A 21,998-nucleotide genomic window follows, 5' to 3' on the forward strand; every position below is an offset into this window, starting at 1 on the left:
AGTTCTCATACACCCTTCGAAAAACCATTCCTGTTGCTATCAATGTCCTGATATTTTTTAGCCACTTTCAAACATCATCATTCTTTATCATTATGATACTAGACTATTTCTTCAGAACAATAGCTATCCTTTTTCTATATGATTTGTCTAAATTTGTGCTACAAAAACAAATCCATTTAAAGAAATTTGCTACTGTATTTTGCAGAGGGCTTATTCCAAAGTTATAAATCTCACATCAATGTTTAAAAGATAATGTTTCTGGACAGCTAGGTGACAGTGGATAAAGCACCGGCCTTGGAGTCAGGAGTACCTGGGTTCAAATCCGGCCTCAGACACTTAATAATTACCTAGCTGTGTGGCCTTGGGCAAGCCACTTAACCCCATTTGCCTTGCAAAAAAAAAAACCTAAAAAAAACCCAAAAGATAATGTTTCCGCCAATCTTTTCTCTAAACCTTCCTTGATATCTAGCTGACATGCCCTTTGGCAAAGTTATTAATACCTAATTATGCAGTCTTGCCAATCAAAGCCCTCAAGTTTCTGGAATAACTCTGGATCTGGAAGTTGTTAGAAACAAGAAGAAGAAAATGAGGTGAAGAAGCTACCCCTGAGAAGAAGCAAAAAATAAATGGAATCAATGGACTAGCACAGTCTAGTAGTGTCTCTGATGTGTCAGGCACAGTGCTAAGTTCTAGGGATATAAAGAAAAAATTAAACAGTTCCTACCCTCAAGGAATTTGCATTTTGTCAGAAAAACTGTAGAGAAGGAGATAAGTCTGCTATACTACAGAACTTCTAAGAAATCACTTCAGGGTGCAGATAACAATCACCTCTATAGGAGAGAGCACTTAAAGTGAGCTTTAGAAAAAACTGGGAATTCTAAGAGGCAAAAGTAAAGAGGGCACATTTCCAGACAAGGGGAAGCCAAGGAACGCTACAAAGCAGGAGATGGATACTGCATAGAGAAGGGAATCTGACTCTGGAAATGTGGACTAGAGTGAAAAACTTCAAAAATTTCCACAAAAAATCTGGATCTTAGCTGCTCAAGGAACATGGTCAGATCTGTGCTGGAGGTAGGAATACCACACCTATGAGAAGGATGAAGAAGAGAGGTATGACACAAAAAACCCTAATAATAGAAGTCTACTACAGGGCAGCTAGGTGCAGTGGATAGAGCACCAGCCCTGAAGTCAGGAGGACCAGAGTTCAAATGCAACCTCATTTAATAATTACCTAGCTGTGGGGCAGCTAGGCCAGCCCTGGAGTCAGAAGTTCCTGAGTTCAAATCCAGTCTCAGACACTTAATAATTACCTAGATGTGTGGCCTTGGGCAAGTCATCTAACCCCATTGCCTTGCAAAAATCTAAAAAAAAATAAATTACCTAGCTGTGTGGCCTTAGGCACTTAACTCTTACCTAGCAAAAAACAAAAGAGTCTACTGTAACAGAGCAAGTGATAAAGAGTCTGAATTCCATGAGAGTGATAGGTGGTGACAGATTCATGAGACATGTTGTGCAGAGAACTGACCAAAAAATATATGAGGGTGAGGGAGAGCGAAAAGTTAAGGATAACACCAAGGTTGTAAAACTGGATGACTAGAAGGATGGTGACAAGAAATACAAAACAGAAAAAGGGAAGTGTACTAGAGGGACAGGTTTTGGTTTGTATTGAGGGATTAATAGATGGGGAAGCAAAATAATAAATTCTATTTTGTATATGCTGAGTTTGAGATACCTATGGAACATTCCATTCTTCTATATGTCCAAAAATTAGCAATGATGCAAGACTAGAGTTTGGAGGAGACAATAGGGCTGGATTCAGAGCTCTGACCACAATTTGCATGGAGATGATCACTGAATTCATGGGAACTGATGAGGTGGGAGTTGAGGAACACTAATGAGGGGAGTTGAAGATTCAAAAACTATAGCTGGCACATGAATCCTAATTCATTATGGTATGGAGAATGACCTGGATTTCTCATTGGTCTTTCTGCCTAGTTTCTCTCTGCTCCAACCCATCCTCCAATGAAGTTTACTTTCCTAATACACAGGTCTAGCCACTAGACAATAATCTCCAATGGTTCCCTCTTATCTCCATGATCAAATATAAAATCTTGTTTGACATTCAAATGTCTTCATAAACTAGGTCTTTCCTATCTTCTCCCCAACCCCATTACTTCCAGATTTGGAACTAATCCAGAAGCTTAAGTAAATAAAGCAAGATTCTAGTTTGTAAAGATTTTTGTCATATCAGTCTTAGCCTCCTCCCAATCAAACCCAGGCTATCTAAACTCCAACTCAATGCCATCTCCTCTATCAAACCTTCTCTGATTCCTACTCACTACAATCTCACATAGCATTTTAGATCTCTAATGTAATTATCATGTATTGTTTTCTATTAGTTGTTTGTGCATGTACTGTATCCCCCATAAAGTCCACAAGAAAAGGGATCTACTCTTATTTACTCTTTGTTTCTCCCCCCACCCAGACTAGAATAGTCAACTGCACTCTGAGAATACGTAATAAATTTTTGTTGAATAAATCCAAATTTTACAATAAGGAGTGCTTATTATCCAGCTTAACTTCCCAATAGCACTGATGAAAAATTTCTAAATAGTAAAATTCCTAAGTCACAACAAATACTTTTAAATAATCTTAGAAAATCATCTGATATAAAGAGATTTTTAAAACATGAAATCATGAAACTAAATTGAAGCTCAACACAAAGTAAAAGAAATATCTTTAGTCATGAGGGTTTCTGACCAATGGGAAAGAGCAAAATGGTATATAACAAAAAGCTCTTCCATATTTATTTTCACCCCTCAGCCAGGAAATAAAAAAAAAAGGTCACCTAAAGTTTCAGTTAATAAGACTGAGGGAGAATAGGCAATAATCTCTATTTTAGTTTTGTGTAAATACCCACAAAAGTGTCAGAGGAAGAGGGTTCTCACATTCTGCTCTATATTTTCTCCTGCATAAAACAAACCACCACAAAAATCCCCACAGCTCACATGAACTTACTCCTAGCTCACTATTCCAACTCAAAATCTCAAAACAAAACTACGCTCTGGATGACAACTTCCAAAATAATTATAAATAGCAATAGTCAATAGATGGAATTTCCCTCAAACAAAATCACATTATCAACAAATTTATAAATTTCCTCCATGAAAAGTCAGTCCCAAAAATTATGTTCGACTTAAATATGTCAACAATTTCCAATATTCTGCTTTAACAATGGTCTTAACCAAAATCCCACATCTTTCTTTTGTTTTGTTTTAGTTTTTGCAAAGCAATGGGGTTAAGTGGCTTGCCCAAGGCCACACAGCTAGGTAATTATTAAGTGTCTGAGACCAGATTTGAACCCAGGTACTCCTGACTCCAGGGCCACTATTCTATCCACTGCACCACCTAGCCGCCCTCCCACATCTTTCTTAAGCAGTTTATATTGAACAATGAGTAGGCAGTAGGGAATAAAAACTTATTAGTAATTAGCTTATTTTATATAGATTTTCTCACACGTATAGACCAAGAAATTAAAAAAATGTATTTTCAATGAACATATTACACATGAATAATGAGACTACAATATTTGCTTTCATGCCATTCTCAAATGCACAAGGAGGTGATACTAACTCAAAAGTAGGCAAAGATTTCTCAGTAAAGTTATCAAACCAAATTAAGTAGTAACCTCTATCTTTCAAAATATTTATAAATATATGAAAATTTGAAAAACAATCAGTATAAACATTAATTTACTTTGTCTTAGAAATTAGTATGACAAAAAGGGTGAGAGTTTCAATTATTAAAAACAAAGCTTTTGAAGGTGATACCCTCACTATTCACATTTCTGTAGTCCTTTAAATGCAAACATGGCTTAACTAACCTAAAATGAATGAATGAAAAGGCATTGTTTCCTATATGCTTATCACTATATAAGCATTTTTTTGGCAATTTAAATGAGTTTTCATTGTATTTTGCTTAATGTACCTATAAAATGGAAGTTATTAGCTCAGGGTTTCAGTTATTAGTTACAGATAAGCTTCATCTGAGCTATACTTAAAGTACTCAAATCAGTGTTTCCCTAATTTAATCATAGACCTACAAATAAGTAAACACTCACATAACATCAGGATTTTTAAATATTTGATATTTCTTATCTATGTATAATTCAAATATAATGTTGTCCATGTTCATGTCCCAGGGAATAGGCTTATAGTAATTTTACCATATCTATAATGAGGTCGTTTTATTAACTAAGCCACCTTGTCTGGGCTCCATGCAAGAAAGACCCAATAAACACATTCTTTAGTATAAAGACAACTTTACAGTTTAAACTGGTTTCTTGTTTAACTAGTCTGGTGCATACATACACCAACCAACTTAGCAAAGGTATGAAAAAACAACAACAAAAATGTAACATTCAGTCTTTAAGATGGAGAGGAATAATATTCTATTATAATAGTCTAAGTCTGTTATAAGAAGAGATGAGGCACAGATGCTGGCAACTACCCTGTTTTAATCAATAAAAAAATAAGAAGCACTGCTACCCATAATTACTTATGGACTGCATAATGACTATATTGGACTATCTCTGTTACACATAAAAGGACAAACATTCACACTTCAAAGTGAATGAAATATATCTTAATGTTCATTAATATGTTTAATTTTTCTACATACATCAAATAGTTCATTTTGACATACAATTTTTACCAAAATCTTAAAATTACTTCCCAAGAAAACACAACTCTGGTTCCAAAAGTTCCAAAGTTACCTGGTAGCTAAATAGATGTTTGTCTAACACAAAGAGAAATTTGCTGTTCTTATACTTAGTAACTGTTCTAAACCCCTTTACTAGCTGGTTAAAGAACAATGATCACAAAACCAGTACACCATTGTCAACAAATGGCAGGCACCAGCTGGAAATTACCTCACCTGCCTCCAATATAACGATGTGAAAGTTAAAATAAAGTAATTATATTACACAAAAAATATATTTGGGAGTTGGTTTGTTTTGGGATTAGGGGCCAAAAGAAGTTCACAACTACAAAAGATTATTTTTTTAATAAGTATATTCTTCAGTTTCTATTCTTTGCTAAGAAATGAAAGAAGCATGAAGTCAAAATTTAAAATTACTAAGATTGATCAAAAATCTTCTAAAAACTAAGCAAAAAATGAATAAAAGTGTAAATATGACAGATGCAGTCATAAACATTAAAAACTTCAAAAAGTAATTTAATTCTTTTGGATACTATTCCAAAAGCAAAATGCATTTTGGATTACAGAATGGACTTATGAAAATTTTGGCACAAATGCAACACAATGTTGCTTCCCTGCCACATTAAAGCAGTGGTTACCCAAAACTTTATCATAGATGAATGAGAAAATTTACTCCTCTGGTGAATAAAAGGAATTAAGATGTCAAAAAAGAAATATTTTTGTTTTGTTTTGTTTTGTTTTTTACAAGGCAGTGAGGTTAAGTGGCTTGCCCGAGGCCACACAGCTAGGTAATTATTAAGTGTCTGAGACTGGATTTGAACTCAGGTAATCCTGACCCCAGGGCCGGTGCTCTGTCCACTGCGCCACCTAGCCACCCCTCAAAAAAGAAATTTTAAACTGAAAAATGTTCTTAAGATATTGTCAGAAAAGACTAAAAACAAAACAAAACATGATCTATTCCATTGTCTTCAATTAAATAAAAAGGGAGAGGAGATTTTAGAAAGAGAACAAAAGTTTTATCAAATATAAAGAAAAGGTTTTTGTTGTCTCTAGATTTCATTTGTTACAGGTTCCTGAACAAACTTAATATGTAAATGAACTGCCAAAATTACCTGTAAAATACCTCCAAATCACAATAAACATTCATTGGTAAAAAGTCATCCTATAACACCGGTTTGATGCTACATTCATCATGTCCATTTTCAGAGGGCTAATATTTCCTTAAACAATCTACAATCTATGTCTAAAAAATATTTTCTAAAAGCTAAATCAGCGAGGAAAATGCAAAACTATTGGTTGAAATTATCTCCAATTCTATCCCTTATCAAAAGTTCTTATGTGTTAATAATTTAGTTTGTTTGTCACCATTCATCAAATTAAGAAGTTCTGTTTTATATGGAACTGTGTAGGCACAATTAAAGATTGATAAATGGAGAACAGCTAGGTGGCACAGTGGACAGAGTACCGGCCCTGGGGTCAGGAGAACCTGGGTTCAAATCTGACCTCAGACACTTATTACCTAGCTGTGTGACCTCAGGCAAGTCACTTAACCCCATTGCCTTGCAAAAATTTTTAAAAAATGATAAATGGAGCACCACAGAGATGATGTGGTCATGTGGATAGAAGGTCAGTCTTGATGCCATTAAGAGGTACAAGTTCAGCCTTAGACAGGGACTAGTTTAGTGGTCACAAGCAGATCACTGAACCTCATCCTCCCAGGCAACTCTCAAGACTCAAATACAATACAAATTCTAAAGGCCCAGAGAGGGTTCCTACATAGACGAAATCCTATAGTGCCTGGAGCTGACAAAGACTCACCATTATCACCAACTGTTCTTAGCCTCACTACATATTTTTTCTATTAGCAAGGTCAGGTCCTGACACATTGTTACTATGCCCTAGAAACTTCTCCAGTCTGCTACCTCCAATACTTGAGATTTCCTAAACCCACAATTTCCTATACCCACCCTTAACTCTACTCCATACTCTATTACTGTTAATAGTAATAATAAGGTACTTTAAAGGAGAAATACTACTAGGAAATATGATGGGTACATTTCATAGTTTCATCAAGGTTCCTATCTTGGATAATCCTCATTTTCCACATCTCAACTGGTAGACATGCAACTAACTCGCCTAAACTCTCTCCTGACCAAACTTCTTAAAAGAATTTGGCCCTTAGATGTGGGAAATCTGGAACACTAATACATTGTTGGTGAAGCTGTGAATTCATCCAACCTTTCTGGAGAGCAATTTGGAATTATGCCCAAAGGGCAACAAAAATGTGCATACCCTTTGATCCAGCAATACCACCACTGGGTCTATACCCTGAAGAGATCATGAAAAAGGGTAAAAACATCACTTGTACACAAACATTCATAGCAGCCCTCTTTGTGGTGGCAAAGAATTGGAAATTAAGTGAATGTCCTTCAATTGGAGAGTAGCTTAACAAACTGTGATAAATGTATGTTATGGAACACTATTGTTCTATTAGAAACCAGAAGGGATGGGAATTCAGGGAAACCTGGAGGAATTTGCATGAACTGATGCTGAGTGAGATAGGCTGAACCAGAAAAACACTGTACACCCTAACAGCTACATGGGGGTGATGTTCAACTTCGAAGGCCTTGTTCATTCCATCAGTGCAACAAACAGGGACAATATTGGGCTGTCTGCAGAGGAGAGTGCCATCTGTATACAGATAAAGAACTGTGGAGTTTGAACAAAGACCAAGAACTATTACCTCTAATTTAGGGGGGGAAAAAGCTGATATCTTATTGTCTGATCTTGCTATCTCTTATACTTTATGTTTCCTTCTTAAGGATATGATCTCTCTCTCTCATCATACTCAATTTGGATCAATGTATACCATGGAAACAATGTAGACTGGCAAATTGCCTTCTGTGGGGGGTGGGGGGAGGGAAGTAAGATTGGGGGAAAATTGTAAAACTCAAAATAAATCAAATCTGTATAATTCAGAAAAACAAATTAAGTTATTTTTCCAACTTTAAAAAAAAAAGACAGAAACCAGGAGGGATGGAAATTCAGGTAAGCCTGGAAGGATCTGCATAAACTGATGCTGAGTGAGATGAACAGAACCAGAAAAACACTCTACACCCTAACAGCAACATGGGGGTGATGATCAACCTTGATGGACTTGCTCATTCCATCAGTGCAACAGCCAGGGACAATTTTGGGCTGCCTGCAATGGAGAATACCATCTGTATCCAGAGAAAGAATTGTAGACTTTGAACAAAGACCAAAGACTATTACCTTCAATTTAGAAAAAAAAAAAAATTACCTTACTATGTAATTTTGCTATCTCTTATACTTTATTTTTCTTCCTTAAGGATTTGATTTCTCTCTCATCACATTCAACTGAAATCAATATATACCATGGAAACAATGTAAAGACTAACGAATGTCTTCTGTGGGGGGGGGGGGCAAGAATGGGGGGGAAATTATAAAACTCAAAATAAATAAAATCTTTCTAAAAAATAAAATATATCGGGCAGCTAGGTGATGCAGTGGATAAAGCACCGGCCCTGGAGTCAGGAGTACCTGGGTTCAAATCCGGTCTCAGACACTTAATAATTACCTAGCTGTGTGGCCTTGGGCAAGCCACTTAACCCCATTTGCCTAGCAAAAACTTAAAAAAAATAAAATAAAATATATCAATCCAAAAAAAAAAAAGAATTTGGCCCTTATATTAACTTAACTCTAATCTCAATGCATTTATATGATTGCCCAGAGCTACCATTCCAGTTTTCTAAAATGTTTCTTCAGTCCTAAAATTTAGGCAAAGATTTTCCCCATTCCCAACTGCATTAAATTAGTCATCTGCATTCTTTAAATAGACATTTATTATTAAATGGCCAGTGTACAGAATCCTACCTTCAAGGAAACTCAGTTTTACAGGGATGAGACAGAGAATTATAATATACACATACTATATAAATGTATTAGAGAAATTCAGTTCTATGTGAGGTTCAAAAAGGAAAGATTAAAGAGTTGGGGTTAAGTCAGAGAAGGTTTTATGGAGGTGATATCTGAACTGGACTTTAATAAATGGGTAGAACCATTTATTCAAGGGAATAAGGAGAACCCATACTATCCCTGGTTTTGTTGGTTGTTTTTTTCTTCATTTTGGAAGAGGATCAATGACATGAAGGTGATGTCTTGACTCTTAGATGATTTGTATTTAAGTGAGGCAGTTGCACAAGGTCTCATAAGCCTCACTCTCTCTTCCTGAGTCACTGACAAAAGTTAAAACAACTGATGATAGCTCCACCCCGGTAGAGTGGTGATGAAACTATGGTGCAGAATTGAACATACATTTATCAGAATTGGCAAATGTGTGGGTTTGTTTTCCTTGATTTCCTATAAGTATTAAGTTTTTCCCTTTTTTATTTTCAGGTTAGAGGAGGAACTAGCAATAATGTTGCTTCTCCTCTCCCCAAAAGAAATAGAAGAGGGTAATTGAAACATTTTGTAAAATAAAAAAGCAAACTATAAATAAAAGGCTTCCGCCTAGATCTTTTTTTCTTATTAACATACAGAAAGTTCTACTTCTTTTAGCATTCATTAAATTTTTAATTATTTTGAAAGAAATGAAAAGAATGTATAGAAATTTGACAAAGAAAGGAAAGAGATAATAATATTTTTTTAGGGTTTTTTTTTGCAAGGCAAATGGGGTTAAGTGGCTTGCCCAAGGCCACACAGCTAGGTAATTATTAAGTGTCTGAGACTGGATTTGAACCCAGGTATTCCTGACTCCAGGGCCAGTACTTTATCCACTGTGCCACCTAGCCGCCCCAAGAGATAATAATATTAAAGAAACTTGATAAGACACATTGATACCTAATAACTCATTTTGGGCCATGAGTCAGAAAATCTTCCCTGGAATTCCAACAAGTCTGGGTCCAAAAGCTAGTGCTTCCCCACAGTCCCCTGGAGTTGCAGGCCTTGATACATCCTTCACAACTATAAAGAGATCTCCGTGAGGTTGGTTGACTTTTTAGAATTTATTTACCTTCTCATTTAGTCCCTACTGTTTTGACTGGATTTCTTAAAATAGATACAATTTCTAGTTTATTTGGGTTTTTTTAGCCAGTTCTGCTCTTAATAGCTTAATAGTTTTTTGACACTTTATCCCCACCACTGCTAGCCCCTACCTTGTATTTATTTTCTTTATATACCTATATATGTACTTTCAATCACTCTCATTAGAATACAAGTTCCTTGAGAGCAGAAATTGTTTCATTCATTGTATTTATAACTCCAGTGAGGAATTAATGAATGCTTGCTTGTTGATTGATTCTATCTTCACCACAGGAGCTTCAGCCCTCATGGCCTTACACGAACAGAATGGGCAAAGTTGACAAAAAAACAGAAGGAATAAATAATGGGAGTATCTATGGATAACACACACTAATGCATTTATAGTAGGCATGTGAATTACGCTTTAAAACAAAGAGCAAATGTCCATATCCTTTGACCAAGAGATTACACTGAAGGTCAAAGACAAAGAAAAGTCCAAAATATTCATTGTGGTACTTTAGGAGGAGTAAAGAAATAGAAACAAAGTGCCCCTCAACTGGGAAATGGCTACAGAAATTGTAATACATAAAAGTAATTGAATATTATTTTACTGTAAGAAATTATAAATATAAAGAATTCAAAGAAAAGGGAAAGACAAACTAAGTGATCTAGAGAGAAATAAACAGAATATAATGGGCTAGTGGTGCAGAATAAGATATACATTTTAAGATCCAGCTACTAGATTGACTTGTTTTGCTTTACTACATTAATCTTTCTTATGAGGGAGGAGGTTGCGGGATCCAAGCATATCAGCAGAAAGTAACACTAATGGAAAAGTTTTTAAATAAAAGAATCAATAAAACATTTTTCAAAAGTTAAGATGTATATTTGGTTTTCAAACAATTCAGATTTGGGTTATTAACCTCAATCAAATCTACCAGGTAGCCATTCTAAGCTTCAAATTCTTATAGGGGAATAAGTTAAATACAAAAATATTATGGAGTGAAAAGACTTTTCTTCAATCACCTTTCATACATGGCACCCCTATCCAAAACAGCTCTCTACACATAAAAACAAATAAAATAAAAACAAATACAGCTTAAAGTGGCATATGTATCTGAATAAAAGCTTTTAGTTATGACTTATACACAAGGATACCACCACAGAAACATATAATCAGAAAAGAGGATGGATCATTTATGTTGTGATATGAGGATAGAACTGAGTGTTTCATCTATAAGGGACCTACGGAAAGATACAAATGGGAATCACTCAGGCAGTTAAGTAGGGAAGGATTGCATTTACATCTTTAGAAAAGTGACCATTCCAATGACAACATTGATCTAGTTAATTAAATTAATAGATGTTTAAGTAATGAGGGTAACAGTGATGGCACCTTGAAGTGCTTAAAACACATTTGAACAGTTAAACAAATTTTATATATATATATATATATATATATATATATATATATATATACACATATATGTATATATATATATATATGGTATAATTATACCAAAGCTCTTAGAAAAGAAGGTTAAACTACCAAATAAAAGACCTGAATATTAACAAGCTTAATTCAACAAAGTTAGAAAGCTTTCTATTTAATTTTTTAACAAGAATCAACACAACTTTTAACACATTATGAAATTCACACTCTGAAGTTTTTCCTCTAAGTGGTCAAACTCCTCTTATGGTTGTAGATAGTAATATTCTTATACATTCCTTATAATATTACTGGTTACCCCAATAAGAGAATCTAGCAATACTGCCACTGGGACTTAATGCTTATTATTTCTAACGTTTACATTGATACAAACCATCATGAAGTACTATACCGTAAAGACATGAAAAATCTGAATTGAGATTTAATATAGGAACTGTACATTTCTATTACACAATTCAAATATGTAAATCACCATAAGTTAAAATAAACACACTATTGTGCCGATCTAGAGGTGTAATAAGGTAAGTCATTACTTCCAAGAAGTTATTGAATGCAGTGAAAACTAAAGAGATACACACACACACACACACACACACACACACAACACAAATAACACATAGAGCACAGTGCCTGATACTTATTAGTTTGTTGACTGATTATTGATTTACTGAACTCTCTAAATAGGTTACCGTGCATTCCCTAAAATATAGGCACAAAACACAATCATTCACATCAACAATTGACTTGATAGACAACAGTCCTCCTTGATTAAAAAAAAATCATAACAATAAATTCTCTATAACCTTCTTCTAATGCCTTGACAAAAAGCTTTTTAATGGAAAAAATACTGTCTCTGGAATTAGAGGAGGCAGGTTCAAATCCAGTCTTTGATGCACATGATCCATTAACCCTCAGGTATATAAGCTATTTTGAGATCTCATTTCCTCATCTGTGAAATAAGAGGGTCACAGTAGACAGCCTCAGCGGTCCCTTTCAGCTCTAAATTTATTCTCCTACTTATCTGTCGTACTAGAAAATTTCACATTGTTTTCTAAATAAAATATCATCATCAATACAAATTTTAAAGTCATACAATGTTAACTGAAGAAATAAACCAAAGCTGTTTACTTCCATTCCTTTTGGGTGAAGGTACTGAGAGGGAAGAGAAAGTGTTAATGAAGTATTATTTATTTAAAAGCCTGTCATCTTCTTGTTATTATGGTATAACAGAAAAAACTCTTTGCAATGCACAACCAAAAAGGACAAGAAATCCTAAGATCACAGATTTAGAGCTAGAAGGGGGTCTTAGAGAACATTCTGACTCAGGAAACATTATCCTTAGTTTCCTAATTTTTGTGCTTTTAAGAGTCAAAAAAGTTACCAAGCAAAGTTCCCTGGTTCATCCATTTTTTAATGTCAGTGAATAGAAAACAAAGTTCTCAAACATTAAATCTCTTCCTTTAGTTTTCAAGGCTGGAATATTAGGCTTAATAAATAGCCATAAGGACTTTGATTTTGTTTATTCTGTAAGTGATGCTCCTCATTAATTTGTTTGTTGTTTAGTCAATTTCAATTGTATCCTACTCTTGGTGATCTCTTTTGGGATTTGCTTGGAAAAGATTCTCAAGTAGTTTGCATTTCCTTCATCTCATTTTACAAAATGAGAAAACAAAGGCACAAAGGGTTAAATGACTTGCCCAGGGTCACACTGCTAATAAATATATGAAGCTAGATATGGACTGGGATGTTCCTGATCCCAGGCCTGATGATCTATCTACTGTGCCACTTAGCTGCCCACAATTTGTACTGGACCCCAAATAAAACTCTGACAAAATATTCTAATTAATTCAAAATAAGAGTGCAAAAATTAAATTAATAACTATCATTAAGAATAAACATAAGTTTAGTTAAATATGGTTTCCTGCAAGCCAAGACTTCTTAATCTTTTTTTATGCCACAGATCCCTTTGGAAGTCTGGTGAAACCTACTGACTCCTTAGAAAATGCTTTTAAATAATTGAAGGAAATGCAAAATTTTAGTTGAGTGTAATTTTTTTCCCCATCCAAGTTCAAAAATTTCCCTGTGCCTGTTCAATCCTGTGCCCCAATTTAAGAACCCTAGCATTAGTTGTTGATACTCTCTTCTCTCTGGGTTTCCAGTAACACCACTCCAACTTGGTTCTCTTGCCTATTTGAATACTCCTTCTCAGTCTCCTTTGTTGGATCCTCATCCAAGTCACAAACTCTAACTCTAGGTCCCACAGGGGTCTGACCCAAGTCCTCTTCTCTTCCTTTGTACTATTTCAATTAGCATTCTCATCAACTCCCAAGGATTTAGTTACTATTTCAATGCTGATGATTTTGAAATCTACATATCCTGCCCTAGCCCATCTGCCGACCTTCAGTCTCACAAGTTCAACTGCCTCTCAGACAATCTCAAATTAGATGCCCAATAGATCTCTTAAACTCAACATATTCAGAACTGAACTCATTCTCCTTTCTCCTTAAATCTATCCCCTCTTCTCTCCAATACCTCAGGTTCTCAGCCTAGGTATCATCTAATCTTCACTATCTCTCATCACTCCCCAATATTCAATCTTTTGCCAATACCTGTTGATTTCACCTTTGCAACATCTCTTGAATATTCTTGTCTCTGATAGTGCCACCACCTGGGAGCAGGCTCTCATCACCTCACACTGGGACTATTACAGTAGCATGATGACAGCTCTGTCTTAAATCTCTGCCCCACTCTAATCCATCCTCCATATAGCTATCAATATGATTTTCCTAAAGCACAGGTTCAATCATATCATCTGCCTAATCAAAAAATTTCATTGGCTCCCTATTGCTTGGTGTTCACCATCACCACCTTTCCAGTCTTCTTCCATTTTTACTTCCCAAAGCAGACTTTTTAATCCAACGACACCGGCATCTTCACTATTCTTCCCACAAGACACTCCATCTATTGACCCTAGATATTTTCAACTTTATCCCATGCCTAGAATGGCTCTCCCTCCACATATTTACCTATTAGTTTCCCTGATTTACTACATCTCAATTAAAATTCCACTCCTCTTAATTCTAGTTTCTTCTCTTTTTTATTACTTCTTGTTTTTCCTATGTAGCATATTTGTATAGATTTATTTATTTGCACTATCTTTTGCCTTTTTGTATCTCCAGTGCTTAGCATATAGTAGGGAATAAACAGATGCCTACTGACTGACCATCATACAAGACCAAATACAAAATCATACAATGACCAAATACAAGATTTTACCATCTAGAAAATCTTCCTTCGTGTTCATTATATTCCTAGTTATCAATGAAAATGGATAAGCAATAAGTGACAATTTATCTCATTGGAAATATGAAGTTTCCAAGAGTCTCTCGCTTTCCCCAAGTGCTCTTATTAAACAGAATTACTCTCAATCAGTTGATCTGAATTTGGACTCTGTGGGCTACAAATAATATTGTGTTGTCATACTGCTCTCCCTATTTAATTCTTATAAGCTGGAAAAATGTTGAAGTTCACTCCTCCACCCCCTTAAAAATTCTGTTCTTGAAGACTAGAGTTCTTGAATTTTTTTCAATATAAGCAGAATGTTAAGAATTGAGCAAGTAGGAACAACACAATGTATCTATGACTCTTCTCACAAGGACTTCTTCAATAATCAACTGGCCCTAAAAACTATATCTCCATTCAAATGTCAGTATTGTCACCATGCTCCTCTATTCATTTTTCTGATCTAATGAGGATCGAAATTCTAATCCTCAAAAGCTGAATGTGTAATTTTTAGGCCTCAATGTCCTTTGTCAGATTTGAAGGTAAATGGGAGTATGCTACATGTCTGCTTCAGATTAAATAAATTACTACAGAAACCAAGATTCTCCCCAATCTTGTTAGTTTACCAACTATGATTAGTTTTATTACCAAAGAGGTTTTCTACATTTCTCTAACCAACAGAAAGAATTGCATTCCTACTGAGAAATATTTTTAACCCAAATTGTTTAAATACAAAGTTTCTGTGAACTCAGATATAGTAATAGACTCCTCATTAAGTCGGAGATATGTATTCTTTCCAGGAATCAGAACTGATCTTTTTTGGTTCAGTCCTGTAATTTCATCAGTGTAGGGAATTCCCAAGTACAGAAACTCCTGCCAGTAATTCAGCAGAGCCACTAATCTGTAACTTAGTCTTAAGAGTTTACAGAGGCTCTGAAAAGTCATGACTTTCCCAGGGGAATGCAACTAGTATGTGTCAGAGGCAAGTTTGAACCCAGGTCTTCTGAGTTCTAGGATGTCATGAAGTAGACTGAGGATCACAAGGGACTTCCAAATCAGATTTTTGAACTCACTAATTACACACTTTGGAATTTTAATTCCCATCACCATTCCACTTTCTTTTTTAAAAAATTAAAATTCTAAAATATTTTATGTCAAATTTGAGGCTGTCATCAAAAGTACAATTTTTCTAAAGTAGTATACAAAACTAGTACACAAAACTATACTATAAATAAAACATATTTAAAAAAACAGAACCAAATGTGGAGTAACAAATTAGCAAGGCAAGTTGCTGAGTTTCTTTGAAACCACTCGCATGTGCAGTATTATCTATACTCTTCATCTTTTTAATATATGAAAGTTTGGGTGATTGATATATTCCTTAAAAGTTGGATTATAATATACTTCAAAATAATGGAAGTTGGATTCTGATAAATTTGAAAACAATGACTGTTCATAAACACAGTTTCAAAAATCAGAGAAGGGAAAGCATACAACCAAAGCAAAAAGGTGAGGAGCTTAAATATTAGTACAATCCTCAAAAATATTTCCTGTATAAAATCACTTCTTTCTAAGAAAGGCATGACAGGGGCAGGGGAAGAGGAGGAGGTGGACTGTAATTATATCCATCTTTAATAATGTAATGCCATGAATTTTAAAATGCTTGAACAAACTGGGATAACTTAATTTTTTTTATTTTAAAAAGTTATCCCTTCCCATACTCTTTTCATACAGTATCAACTACTTCCATAGGATTATCTACTTCTTGTAGCCAAGTCTATAAAAATGCTAGCCATTTTTATTCAGTAAACCTATCATAATGCCCAGAGCCAACAGCTTTTACAAGATGAAAAATGGAGACCTAGACAGTTTGGAAAAGTTATTAAATATTTCTCTGGCACTTAATTTTTCCACCTACAAATCCAGCATATTCTCCTCAGTTTCAGCTATCCTTCTACTGATAACTAGCAATATATATATATAAGGAAAAAAATACTTCTTAAAAGGGTAGGAAGGAGAGGAATAGACAACTAATCATAAATAGTCAACTACTGGTTTTCTTAACTATTCCTAACTATTCCAAATTCTGTCCTAATGTTTTAATTTGATAATTCTAATACTTTTATTTAAAACATTTTAACAGGTCACATTAAGACAGGAAAAATTACACACACACACACACACACACACACATAAATATCTAACCATAAACTTACCTTTCAGCAGAGGCAGAGGTGTTAACTCAATAGGCTTGCCCTGAGACCTGAACTGTGAGGAACTTTGCGACCTCTTCTGTCTGGCTTTCCTGACGGACTTCCGAGAAAATCCGTCTACTTTATCCACTGATGGAGGAGTGGTTGGTGCTGAGGACATATCCCTACTAAAGAGAAAGTGGTATTATAAATATGGTCCCAAAAGCAAATGCAAAAAGGTGCTAGGCACACATGTTAAACACTAAAAAAAAAAAAAAAAAAAAAAATCACAAAAATATTTATAAAATGCTACAAGTACAAAAGAAATAAGCAATATCAGAAGTTTGATCAATTACTCTGCTGTTTTTCTCTAGACATACAATTTCTAGATTCTAAGGTTTTTTTATGGCATCTAGCTTCCTATAATAAGGTTAAAATCAAATCACATTTACAAATTAAAATCAGAAAGTCTTAATACATTTTACCCAATTATTAAAAACTATGAACGACATGGAGATTTTTCCTTTTTTTTCCACTCTCAGCAACTCTATCATTACTTTACCAAGAAACGAACCAAAAATGGTTGCAATTATCTAGCGATAACTTTTAATTTCTTATCTATGATAAAATGCCCCAGAATGCAAATGCTGACAGGTTCAATTGCTTTGCAAATAACACATAAAAGGGCAAGATTAAGATTTTTTTCACAGATGTGGCTTCTTCAAAGATGAAGCCATCTTACATTATTAAAGCTTAATATAAAAAACTATGATGAAATCATGCAGTAAACGCAGTTGAACTAAAAACAAAATTCATAACCAACCAAACTGAATTCCCCTGACATTTAGGCCATGGAGGTCATCACCATTAACATCAACTTTCATTCCTTCAAACTGACTTTTCTCCTTCCAAAAGAAGTTGTTTGGTTCTTCCCACTTTCAAATAAATTAGAAGGTGTACCCTAAATGCAACAAACCTTATATTTGTTTTCATTCAGTATTTGAATCTGATGCTACCATCTCCATGGTATTAGGACTCCAGTCTAGTGTTGATTAATGGTAGAGTAGAATAGAAACACCACAGATGGAGAAATGCTGAAATACAATTAACTCATCTGTACTTCCAATATATAAAACAAGTGTTTCTACATTAGAGAGTAAAGAAGTTTCTCCTTGATAAATACTTACAATCTAAATTTTAATACATGCATACATACACAATGGTGAGGTTTGGGTTTTTTTTAAGATTTTTTTTTTCCAAAGAATTTTTCCTAGTTGATCCTAGTACCCAAACTTTCTTTAAAGAAGAAACACTATCCATGTGAACTTAAATACAAACATAGGAGCCAAAATGAAATTGCATGCTCTTAAATAGAATAAGTCACAAAATTTCAGGTTACATTTTTTTACATTATATTTAAGAAGAGTCTCCATACCCTGGCTTATGGATTATTTAGCTCTAATTGTAACTCAACAAGAATTAAATTCCCTAAATTCTATGCCTCCCCCATTCCTTTTAACTCCCCTTTCTACTTTCCCTCCTCCATTTCCAACTTTGAATCTCTGGTACCTGACAGATACCAAGACAGAGTATTCCAATGACTTAACTCTTCTATCCAGACTGAAAGAATGAATGTCAAGAACGTCCACCGCAAGAGACTACATAGTAGAATCCATCCATCAGTTTGTATGCAAAAGCCATAAAAAACAGGTTCACTAGATCTGAGTTCAAGGAGGCTTCTATTTTCCCCAGGCAGCAGATACTGGGTATTTTTTCAGAGTTAAAACCAAAAAGGAGGGAAGGAAGGAGGGAGAGACGGGGATAGTAGAAAGAAAGGAAAGAAAGAGGGAAGGGGAAGAAGAGAAAAAGAGCTGGGGATGGGGAAGCGGAAAGGATGGGGAGAAAGATGGAGAAGGGGAAAGGAAAGGGAATGGGGCAAAGAGGAGATGGGGATGGAGGGGAAGTGAGATGAGACGGAAGGAAGGGCAAGAAACAGGGGTTTGGGAGAGGAAGAGGTAAGGGCCGAGGACGGAGGAGAGAGGAAGCCAAGGAAAGGGGCAGAGTCGGGGAGGGGAAGGGGTCCGCCTGCGGGGATGCCGCCCACTCGGCCGCCTTCCCACCTGGCCCCGGCTCGGACCTCTTCACCACACAAGCCCCGGCCGCTGGCGGGGGCACCGCTTGACCGGGTCCCGGAAGGGAAGGGAAGGGCTGGAAGTGTTGGTGAGAAGAGCCGGGGCCCCTTGCAGGGAAAGCGGCCCGGGGCGCGCTCCCACCGGGCCCTGCCCCGGCCCTGGCCCGGGTGCACGCAGGGTTGGTGCCCTGGAGGGCGAGTCCGGCCCAAGGTACCTTGAAGCTCCTGGGAGAGAATCCGGAGATGATCGGTAGTTCTGGGGCGAGGGAGCGGGGCACGAAGGGAGGCCGGCGGCGGCGGCGGCGGGCGCGGCGGCTCGGGGGGCGGCGGGCGGCGGCGGCGGGGAGGCCCGGGGGTGAGAGGGAGCCCCAGGCGGCGGCAGCCCTGTGCGGCGTCCCTCCGGCTCGGCTCGGAGGCTGCAGCAGCGACAGAGGCGACGGCGGAGCCTCTAGGCCTCACGGCAGCACCCAAGGACTCCGGCTCCGGCAGCTTCACGATCCTCCCCCGCGGGCCCGTCCCATCAAATCGGCATCCACTCCGCTGCGGCCCCGGCGGTTCCTAACTCACATTCCCGGCGGGCGGCGCCTTTGCTCGTTGCCCTGGACCCGGCGGCGGCGGCGGCGGCGACGTGGGGAGGGGGGGGAAAGGGAAGGGAGGGAAGCCGAATCCGCCGCAGCAGCGAGAGGGAGGAGGAAGGCGGAGGAGGAGGAGCCGCAGAGGCTGGAGCCGCAGCTGCCCAAGCCGCCGAGCGCTACCCGCCGCGGGTCTCAGTCAAAGCCCCCTTTCTCTCTCCTATTGTCAATATCACCGAGCCGCTGAGTCCATGGCACACGCGCAACCGAACATGCTGGCCACCAGCACCCGCCCCCCGCGGCTGCCCACTGGAGCCTTTAAAAGGGAAGTGCCGCCCCATTGGTCCGCGTGCGCTTTCACTCCTACTCCAGCAGGTTAGGCTGAGAGCTGGCCAGGGATTGGCGGTGGGGGGGCGGGGAGACGGCAAGGGTGGGAAGAAAGAAGGCTGCTGATTGGGCTGCCGAGTGTTGTTACCCGGATGCAACGGCGATCTCCGGCCCCGCCGTTGCTGTTTCCGGCACCAACCTTGACTCGGGCCAATAACTCGCTGAAAGAGTTTGGACCCCTTGAAGACTCCTCGCACCTGGCAGAGGTGGAGGGGCTGCTGGGAGACTAGGTGGTGCGCTGCCCGTGGAACAGGGAGCGCGGCGGCCTCTGGTGAGGGGAGATAAATGGGGAAGAGATGAGGAGCCTCCTCCCTTTCCTCCACTGGAGCGGATCTCACCCTCATCCTCCCGGGAGGGCCATCCCGGAGACCGAGAAGACGAGAAGCCTCCCGGCAGCGCTCGGCCCGGGGAGTTCCCTGCCGCGCCCCCCCCCCCCCGGGTCTGCCCCGAGGACCCGAGCCCAGGGAGCCGCCTAACGAAGGAATCGCCTTAGCTGCTCCTTTGTATGGGTCTGTTCTGCCATCCCTGCACCAAATTAATAATCCTGCGTTTTGCCTCTTCGGCAGAGTTAGGAAGAAACTTTTATTCTAGTTCTTGTAGAAATAGGATGGTTCCCCTATCCCAGCCCTCTCTCCCGCACTTAAGGAAACCGGGAAACTTAGGTAGCAAAGGGTAAATCCAGGATTCCACCCAGGGCCTCTTGACTCCAAATACAGCCTTCTTTCCACTGACCCACGGTTCTTGGCCTCATGTTTGACCCCCTACCGAGCAAGGAGAATGGTCATTAGACCTCTATTTTGGTCCCAAGTTGAAAACTTTTTATGAGATCACTCTGCTTCTTGGTTTCCCAAATTGTAGAGTCAGGATAATAGTACCTGACCTTGCTTTTTCTGAGGCTTACAAAGATTAAGTACAATAAGGTATGTGAATGTAGAAATGTTGAGTCCTATACAACAAAAATTAAAACGTAGTTTGGCCTCCACCAGAAGTCCTATCCTTTCTTACCTCTGCCTTTACACTCCCTAGGTCAATTAAGTTTTTAACTCAGGAGTCCCATGATCAATTTCTGAATCCATCTTTTACCCCAAAATTATGTTTTATTTAATTTGTTTTTTAGCTTTCTATCCTCCAGTTAGTTACGTGAAGACAGGGACTGCTTTCATGTTTTTTTCTTTACGTCTCTAGTACCTGCTTAGCATAGTATCTTAGCACATAGTAGGTGTTTGATAAATACTTGACTTGATCAACAAAAACTATTAAGGAACACTACATACAGTGAATACAAAGTTAAAAGCAGAAGTCTGCTTTCAAGAATCTATATATTCTCCAAATATAAAATACACCTCTGTAAGTTTATAGTCTTAAAAACAGGCAACATAGTATAGAAAAGCATATGACAGGAAATGGAAATTTATAATGTATCTTAAACAATGTTAAATTCTGCCCAAATTCTTCAACCCAGGATAAATAGGGATAGTTCCATTAACACAGAATTAGAATATATTTATAAAAAGATTCAAATAATATATCAGCACAATTCAGAATTATTAAGAACACTAACAGGAACCACTTATTTTTAGCAATACTTGACTGTTCTTTAAAAGTTAAATAATAGTGGTCTTAACTAAGAGTTATCTATTTTTCAATGACTCATCAATTTAATATTTATTGAGTTCATCTACACTGGAAAAATAAAAGGGATGAAAATAACAGGATTATAGCAGGTTAATCAATTGAGAATCCATTAGGTGAGACCATTATATGAATGGATGGGTGGACAGACAGATTCTGCAGAGATAAAATGAGCTAGCCTCATTTGTCTGAGAAAATACATGGGAGAAATATATGGGGAAATTTGACTCAAAAGCTGCCTTGGAGCAGCTAGGTGGCCTAGTGGTTAGAGGACTGACCCTGGAGTCAGGAGAACCTGAGTGCAAACCTGGCTTCAGACACTTAATAATTATCTAGCTATGTGACTTTGGACAAGTCACTTTAACTTCATAGCTATATGCCTAAATCATGGAAGATCCCGATCTTGGAAGACTCGATATTTTAAAAATTCAAAGAATACTACAAACATACAAGTAGACTACAGCACATTAAAAAGCATAATTTCTATTCCAAATGGCATACAAGATTGAAGATTTTTGCAAAAAATGATAATGCATAATTAACCTAAATAGTATATTGGTGTTACTAGAATATTAAGTTGATCAGAATACCCC

General features: G+C 37.5%; 1 protein-coding gene across 2 annotated transcripts in view; it reads right to left on the reverse strand.

Annotated features, from left to right (window-relative positions):
• PPP2R5E (protein phosphatase 2 regulatory subunit B'epsilon) overlaps positions 1-19,248 on the reverse strand; it is a 173,509-nt gene extending 154,261 nt beyond the window's left edge. Inside the window, exons 1-2 of one of the 2 annotated variants that reach the window (XM_074235966.1) lie at positions 19,030-19,248; positions 16,708-16,871 (exon numbers count right to left, since the gene is read on the reverse strand). In XM_074235966.1, the coding sequence (XP_074092067.1) occupies positions 16,708-16,864 (157 nt within the window). In that variant the 5' untranslated portion in view covers positions 16,865-16,871; positions 19,030-19,248. The remainder of the gene's footprint in view (positions 1-16,707; positions 16,872-19,029) is intronic. The other variant, XM_074235963.1, reaches the window with a different exon arrangement.
• Between the last annotated feature and the right edge of the window lie 2,750 nt (positions 19,249-21,998).

This window comes from Macrotis lagotis, chromosome 4 (genome assembly GCF_037893015.1).
Source record: "Macrotis lagotis isolate mMagLag1 chromosome 4, bilby.v1.9.chrom.fasta, whole genome shotgun sequence".
Classification (NCBI taxonomy): domain Eukaryota; kingdom Metazoa; phylum Chordata; class Mammalia; order Peramelemorphia; family Peramelidae; genus Macrotis; species Macrotis lagotis.